This window comes from Montipora foliosa, chromosome 2 (assembly GCF_036669935.1).
Source record: "Montipora foliosa isolate CH-2021 chromosome 2, ASM3666993v2, whole genome shotgun sequence".
In the NCBI taxonomy this organism is placed as follows: domain Eukaryota; kingdom Metazoa; phylum Cnidaria; class Anthozoa; order Scleractinia; family Acroporidae; genus Montipora; species Montipora foliosa.
In genome coordinates, this window is record NC_090870.1 from 49,269,522 (window position 1) to 49,278,097 (window position 8,576).

Genomic DNA, 8,576 nt, shown 5'->3' on the forward strand with positions numbered 1-8,576 from the left:
GGCACTGGCCATCTTAGATCAAGGGTGACTGCACCCGTTTGGAATGTGAGAATAATCAGTTCTGACTTTGTAGGCACTGGCCTTATTGGGGGATGGCACTGATTATTGGTACAGCTGCTTGTACGGGTGACCTGGCACCCGCCCGGTATAATTAGTTTTTCTGGAATTATGAATTGCATGGGTTTTACCCCGCTTTACTTCGGAGTGTTCTTATTTGTAATTTCAGATACTTAGTTCAAGCGGAGCTTGGAAACCTTTCCTGTCTTCGTCTTCACTAAATTTTCGCCAAATCGTGAGCGTGATGTTACAGTCCCGGGCGAACTCTACAACTAAAGCCTACTTTAGGGTCACCAAAAGGTTTTTAGAGTGGTGTAGGAGTAGGGAATTAAGTGTTCGATTGCCTTTTCCCGTAAGCACAGTATCGCTTTATTTATTTGAAAACCATCAATCTTGTGCTTCAAGCGCGTCTTTAGTCCAAGCTCATGCTGCACTTAAATGGTTTCACTCGTTTGTGCCTAGCCTCGACCGTAATCCTCTGGATAGTGAATTTTGTAAGAATTTAATTGAGTCGGCAAAACGCATCAAGTCTAAACCAATTGCCAAGAAGAAACCTTTTTCGTCCCAGATTATTAAGGATATTCTAGACGCTTACAATAAGGCAGATGCTAATTTGAAAGATGTTAGGATAGCTGCCTTATGCTCGTTAGCTTTTGCCGGATTTTTTCGGTATAATGAGTTGTGTAATATTTCACCCAACCATATTGAATTTCACAGTCAATACATAAAGATTTTTGTGCCTCGTACGCGTAGTAAGACTGATGTTTATAGGGACTCGGGTAACTATGTCTATATAAGTGCATCGGGAACTTCTTACTGCCCTGTTAGTGTTTTAAGAAGGTATATGAATCTAGGTGGTATTCACGATAAAGTGATCTGCCTTTGTTTAGGCCTCTGGTTTTTCATAGGAGTAATTCTAGTTATACTCTAAGGGATGGAAAAATCTCCTACACTACATGTAGAGAAATTCTGAGGGATTCCTTAAAACATCTTGGTTTCAACCCGGACGAGTACGGGCTTCATAGCTTAAGATCGGGTGGGATAACATCCGTTGTTCGCCACAGTGGTAATTCAGTTTCGGAGAGACTGTTGAAGTTGCATGGCAGGTGGAAGACGGACGCTGCCAAAGATACGTACGTGGAGGAAAGTCTTGATAACAGGCTTCAAGTAACAAAGTTTCTAGGGCTTTAATTTAGGTAGCTGTAGGTCTTATTTCTGTATTGTTTATCGCTTCCTAGTATCCTGTATCTGCTTATTACTTTAAAGAAAAAGAACATGAATTATACGAAATTGTAAAGACCTAGCGGATTACAAATACCGAAAAAAAAAACAAAAGGATGAAAGAGAGAGCATTGTTAACGTTCGCTTTTTACTTATTGTAAAGAATATATGTTAAGGAAAAGAAGAAGAAGAGTGTATGTAAACTATTAAACTGCATTCGGATCCACTTGCGAATCCTTTCATATTCCTTGTTTGTTTGATCATTTACGGGAATTGAAGGGTAAAATAATTTACGTTCGGTTGAGCGAAGCGAATTAGAACGTAAACGGTGTTTCTTATACTGCATGGCAATCGATACTGACTGAGAAGAATCTAAAAGACAAAGCATTTATTTCCAGTTTTTTCAAACTTTATACTGGCTCTTTCAAACTTTATACTGGCTCTTTCAAACCACGAAAGATGGTGATGATTAGTTAAATAAACCTTCAAACATCGCACTGTGTAAAGGTAGTTACACCGTCATTCTTAAACTCCTTTTTCTCTTTTTCATGCTACCTAACTAGAAAGTACGAATCCAAACATTCCACTTATTTGGACGTTTTAATTCACTTCAATAGTAATACTTAAGATTAAAAAAACAACTTTATTCTCGTAAAAATTATTGAAGACATACCCCACTGGGACATTGCAACCAAATTGTACGTTCCGTTAACCAGTCGTTTTATGATGTCGGCCTTACAGAACAAGAAATTCCAGTGGAAGTACATATTTCCTTTAAGGTCCATCTCCAACACTTTGTACCTCTTCTCAGAACTAAGTCAAACAAAGGTGAATATAAGGAGAAAATGCATTTCCTTTCTTTTCCTGTGTTATGCAAAGAACCTTGCAAACGGCCTCGTAATATAAAAATTCTCCAAGCATGTTAAGAGTTTCATTTTCAAAATTTAATTGCCAAATTCCTTTAATATTGTGAACTTAAAATCCCGCAAAAGAAATGTAACTTAAATTGACAATTAAAAATAAAAGAAAGAAAAGGAAAGCATCAGTCTTAGATAGTTACGGTTGTAGTGGAGCGCTGGTAAAAACAAGTTCAAAGCGCAACAATCAGTGAAGGGATATGAAAACTTGTTGGCTCCAGTTGTTGGCAACTACTGTGTAACTAAAGGGTTTAACTACATTTCATCATTGCATCCTGATATTTACACTAGAGTCGTGGCTAAATTAAAGTCATTGTTCCTCCAATTATTATGTTTTGTACGATTTGATGGAAAAAGCGTATAGATTTAAAGAAAGTCTTTCGGTCGCTTTGCGATGTTCGGTTATCAGTACCGAAACGATTTTACAGATCTTACGGACATATCTCAGATTCATTTTAGGCGAAAATAAAAGTTAAGTGATTTTCTTACCCTCTGGTCAAGAAAGGTGAGCTGACGAACAAGAAACAACAAAGAGTACGAAATAACATTTTCTTCCTTACGGCTGCCTGAACTGCAAGTTTCTTTGGGCTTTTTATGGCAACAAATATCATTGATAAGCTGAATAAACTATGTACAATTAATTTTAAAAACACGATTTTACCGCGTGATGTGCAGCATAATTTACCTTGGCCTCGGCCACGAGGGATTAATCAGGAGTTCAGCAAACATTTTGACATTGATTTCATGATTGCCTCGACAACACACTCCACTAATTCAAGAACAATTCAAGAAAGGAAATAATAAACTATCAATCTTGAATCTAGGTTCAGTATCCTGATCAAAACTTTATGCAATGTCTATAGGGGCAGTGTTAATTCCATCACTGACATGTTCAAACTCAAGTTAACACGAGGCGAAGTCGTGATACGACAGTGACCCATGCGAATATTAATTATTTATTAGGAAAATAACACAAACAGCGGTGATAAACATTGTATTCCAACGCATTTTTATAAAACTTGACGTTTCGTATGCTAGTCAACACACATTTTCAAAAGTGACCGTTACAATTTTTAAAAACTATATATATATATCGTAAACAATAGGGGTATTGATGTATTGAACAAAAATAAAAACAAATCAAATAACCCTGTTCAAGCTACAGTCCCCAAAAAAGATATCTTAATCGTGTTACCCTACTTAGGTCTTCACAGTAACCAAGTCACGAAACGTCTGAAATCCTGCGTATACAATTTCTACTCTTTCGTCAATCTCAAGATCATATTCCAAAACACACGCCGCATCAACTCCTTTTTTCCATACAAAGATCGCTTGAACCGATCTCAGAGGTCCAAGGTCGTCTATAAAGCTGTCTGCTGGAACTGCGATGAATTCTACATTGGCAAAACAAAACGAAGACTCCACGACAGAAAAACAGAACATTTCAAAGCCCTATCTAAAAGTGACCATTCATCAGCCATTGCTGATCATGTGAAAACCACTGGCCACGACATTAAATGGGATCACTTTGACATTTTAGCGTCCGGAAAAACTGACTTTCACTGTAAAGTTAAAGAGACTTTGTTCATTCAAGAGCTAAAGCCTTCCCTTAATGTAAATATTAGTAGTGAGAAGTTATTGCTGTTTTAGCTATTACTTTTCATTATGTTTAGACACGTACTGCTGCAGATCATTTTTCTCAGTCTAGGTTCCAGACCCCTATTGTTTACGATATATATATATAGTTTTTAAAAATTGTAACGGTCACTTTTGAAAATGTGTGTTGACTAGCATACGAAACGTCAAGTTTTATAAAAATGCGTTGGAATACAATGTTTATCACCGCTGTTTGTGTTATTTTCCTAATGAAGCTACGATGGCCTAAGAACAAGAGTTTATACGATATTAATTATTTATATCTACAACTATTTTTCTAAATAAACAAAATCGAACGAAAAGCTTACGGATATTGGTTTTCCTCAGGCAATTAATAATAATAATAATAATATTATTATTATTACTATTATTATTATTAATATTAAATAATACATTTATATAGCGCCTTCGCTATAAATATTCGATGGCGCTGTTTACAACCAAAATTGGTTAAAGTTAATAATTAAAATTATACCTAAAATTATATTACAATAAAATTATATTACCTGAAACCTAATGTAGATAATTAAATGTCATTTTTTGGAATATTTATATTTATATAAATGACTGACGCACATTGATAGGCAAGTCTAAATAAAAATGTTTTGAGTATTGTTCCAAAGTACGGGTCCAGATTTGAAGAAAGCCCTGTCTCCAACCATTTTGCATTTAGTTTTTGGAACCAACAACTGATCTTTGTTTCTTAGGTGGTAACGTCCTTCCGGCTTCACTCGTATCAGATTTTCCAAATATGAGGGTGCTAGCAGAGTGATCTTAAAGATAACTCGATATTTTATCGGTAGCCAGTGAAGGTCTTTAAGCATTGGTGATATGTGATAATACTTTGGTAAACGGCATATCAACCGAGCAGCTGCATTTAGAACCCCCTGTAGACGTTGTTGTTGGTATTGCGAGACATCATGCAGTAAGGCATTACAGTAGTCTAAATGGCAGGTCACGAGTGCATGCACCAGGGTCTTACAGGCCTCATCCGTCAAGCATTTTCTTATTTGTCGTAGGTTATACAGACTGTAGAACGCTTTGTCACATATTTTCCCAATGTGATCGCTCATTTTCATGTGCTGGTCGAACAATACACCGAGATTTCGTACAGATGTTACGGGTTTAATGATAGCATCACCGACTGTGACACTGTCCACACTAATCTTAGCCAATTGCTTGCGAGAACCGATGATCACAAATTCGGTTTTCGAGTCGTTGATGAAAAGTCGGTTTGATGCCATCCAGTTACGAACATCGGCAATACAATTCTCAATAGTGTTAACTGCATTTGCTTGTGAGGTCGGCTTGAATGACACATATAACTGTGTATCATAAACATAGGTGTGAATGTTTGTTAGATGTTTATCAACTACTTTAAATAGTCCTGATGCATACATTAGAAACATTTACATTTACATTTACATGTATTGGGTCGGTAAATACCGTTCGGTTATCACACCAACCATAAAAAAAACAAATATCAATATGATGATTTAAAAATTTAAATAAAGAGAACTATATTAAACTAAATATAACTATTATTTAAGAAAAGCTGTTAACCTATATTTGAAAGTTTCTAAGGAGGATGATGAAACAATAGCCTCAGGGAGGCAGTTCCAGTCCGTTATAGTTTTTGGAAAAAACGAAAATTTAAAAACGTCTTTATTTGCATATGGCACGCGAAATTTAAATTGATGGGTTTCCCTCGTGCGACTCTCAGGATGTTGAATCAAATATTTTTGGGTATCGATATCAATAAGACCATGAGTTAGTTTATACATAAGCGTTAATCTAGCCTGCCTTCTTCTCTTTTCCAGCGTGGCCCACCCTAAGTCTTTAATCATGTCCGTAACACTAGCATATCTATCATAATTCTGTGAGCAAAACCGTGCTGCTTTACGTTGAATCATTTCCAGAGCACTGATATCTTTCTTTTAAAACGGGTCCCAAGCCGCACTTGCATATTCCAGCTTCGGTCGTACTAGGGATGTATATGCAATTTCTTTTACTTTCTTTGGGCAATTCCAAAGGTTGCGTTGTATTATACCCAGTGATTTGCTTGCTTTAGCTGCTGTTATAGAAACATGGACTGACCACTTGAGCTTGTTACTGATGGTGACCCCAAGGTATGGGAAGGTATCAACCTGTTCCAGCTCTACACCACAGAAGACATATTTTCTCTGGGGTGGATTTTTCTTATGTGAGATGGTAACAATTTTACATTTGGAAGGATTGAACTCCATTTGCCAGTGATACTGCCAGGATTCTAACCTGCGTAGGTCAGCTTGAAGAAGGTCACAGTCCGCATCGCTAGCGACAATGCCGTAAAGTAAAGCATCGTCCGCAAAGAGCCTAACTGATGATTGCACGGTATCTGGTAAGTATTTTATGTATAATAAAAAAAGCAAAGGGCCGAGGACTGTACCCTGGGGTACGCCAGAAGTCACCGGACATTGACTTGATGTCTGGCCTTCACAAACAACTGATTGAAAACGTTGTGTAAGAAACGACTCTAACCAGTTTAGGAGCGAGCCTTGGATACCATAGTACTGCAGCTTCCTTAGGAGTCGCCTATGAGGGACCTTATCGAAAGCTTTGGCGAAGTCCAAAACGGCCGCATGGATAGATGAGCTCTGGATAGTCTTTGCCATGTCGTGTAAGGTAAGAATTAGCTGCATCTCTGTGGATCTCTTTGCCCTAAAGCCATGCTGACAGTCAGTTAAGATGTTATGGTGGTTTAGATGTTTCATAATAAAGCTGTGGACGATATGCTCGAGGATCTTCGATACAACACAAGTAAGGGAAATAGGTCTATAGTTAGCAGGGTCAGATTTCTTTCCCTTTTTAAAAACTGCACACACATTTGCCTCCTTCCACCTGCCGGGTACAGTGCCACTGTCTATCGAGTCTTGAAAGATGTCAGTCAGTATTGGAGCAATGTCTGTAGCAAACGTTTTAAGAAACCAGGATGGAACCTGGTCTGGACAACTGGCCTTGTTTGGATTTAACGAAGACAGCTGTTTTAAGACTCCTTGCTCTGAAATAATTAAAGACCCCAACCCAGGAGTAGGATCAGAGCCCATTTCTGGAATGTTTTCAAGGTCCTCTTTAGTAAACACACTTGAAAATTGGTTGTTTAAAATTTCTGATTTAAGACGACCATCACTTATGACTTTGCCATCGACTTCAAAATCTGCTATCCCTGGATTTTTTGTTTAAGCCGCTTTACGTAGGACCAAAAACGTTTTGGGTTGACCTTGATTGCCTCACTGAGGTGGCCACTTATATACTCCTCTCTTGCCAACTTAAGATTCTTGTGCATGTGTTTCCTGGCGGCAAAAATCTTATTCCAATGATGTTCAGATCCTGTTTTCTTTGCCTTGTTATATATAGTCTTTGTTTCGCCCTGGATTGTCGTCGAAGCGAGCGATTGAACCAAGGTAAATTGTATCTTGAACTTGTCATCTTATACGGAATTCAAGAGTCCATAATGTTGCGAACACTGTTTTCAAAATCATTCCACTTCGCTTCCACCGAGTTGTTATCATACTGAGTGTTGAGCTTTTCAGCAAGTGTTTTTAATTTCAATTTAATACGCTCGTTGTCAAGCCGCTTTCTAATGTAAATTTTCCGCTTGACATGCCTTTTTTTGTGGCAGGATAGCTTCAGGGTAAACAACACTATGTCATGATCGCTAATTCCTGGTTCTACACTTACATTACAAATGATGTCTGGGCTATTTAATAAGACAAGGTCTAAGGTGTTACTTAAGTTGCCTTGTTGCCTAGTTGGTTCCTTTACGAACTGCATTAAATTATATTCTTGAGTCAGCTCAATCAATTTCCTGGAAGAAGAAGAAGAAGGATTTGTTGGAACCTCGAGATTATCCCATGAGATATTTGGAGCATTAAAATCGCCCGCGACAATCACATCATGTTTGTGGAGTGTATCACCTAGTTTGAGCAGAGAGGCGTCAAGTTCATCCAGACTTTTAACATCGTGGGAATGTGGTCGATAAAAGGATGCAAGAAAGAGTGATTTAGACCGCCTTCCAGTCGTTTGGCATTGGCTACATATGATTTCGCAATCTGTGTCCAAATCAACACGTTGCGTAGCTATGATATCACCTTTTATTGCTTGGAAAACACCACCACCGGTTTGACCTTCGGCTCTGTCCTTTCTAAATACAGTATAATACTGGGCCGAGGCAACTGCCCTGAGGTACTCCAGAATTCAACTGAAAACAGTCAGACATAGGTTGTTTATTCTTAACCCTTTGTTTTCTCTCATCTAGGTAGGAATTAAACCATCTCTTGACCACACCGACTATACCAAAATCGTTCTCTACAGTGGTTGATCGTATCGAAGGCAGCGCTTAGGTCGAGTAGTATGAGAAAAGTAATTTCCTGGTTATCCATGCTGGCAAGAATATCATTTTGTACTTTAACCAATGCTCAAGTTCTGTTGAATGGTGTTTTCTATAGGATGATTGGTTATCAGGCAGAAGATGGTTAGTAGTACAAAATTCCATTAACTGGTCGATGACAGTTTTCTCGGCGATTTTAGCAACAAAGGGAAGATTACTCACAGGTCTGTAATTCTTTAAAATAGGATCGATGCCTGACTTCTTTAGCATAGTTTTCACCACAGCATTTTTCCATGGTTCAGGTACATGAACTTCCAGTAATGACAGATATAGCAATTGAGTGATAACAGGCGTCA

At 38.0% G+C, this 8,576-nt stretch overlaps 2 protein-coding genes across 2 annotated transcripts in view; both read right to left on the reverse strand.

Moving 5' to 3' along the window:
* Positions 1 to 2,818, reverse strand: part of LOC137990902 (collagen alpha-2(I) chain-like) — an 8,388-nt gene extending 5,570 nt beyond the window's left edge. Inside the window, exons 1-2 of the mRNA XM_068836008.1 lie at positions 2,685 to 2,818; positions 1,952 to 2,091 (exon numbers count right to left, since the gene is read on the reverse strand). Of these exons, the coding sequence (XP_068692109.1) occupies positions 1,952 to 2,091; positions 2,685 to 2,806 (262 nt within the window). The 5' untranslated portion in view covers positions 2,807 to 2,818. The remainder of the gene's footprint in view (positions 1 to 1,951; positions 2,092 to 2,684) is intronic.
* A 1,623-nt stretch (positions 2,819 to 4,441) lies between these two features.
* LOC137991770 (uncharacterized) lies at positions 4,442 to 5,251 on the reverse strand. The gene has a single exon (XM_068836805.1). The coding sequence runs from the start codon at positions 5,249 to 5,251 to the stop codon at positions 4,442 to 4,444; it is 810 nt and encodes a 269-aa protein (XP_068692906.1).
* Between the last annotated feature and the right edge of the window lie 3,325 nt (positions 5,252 to 8,576).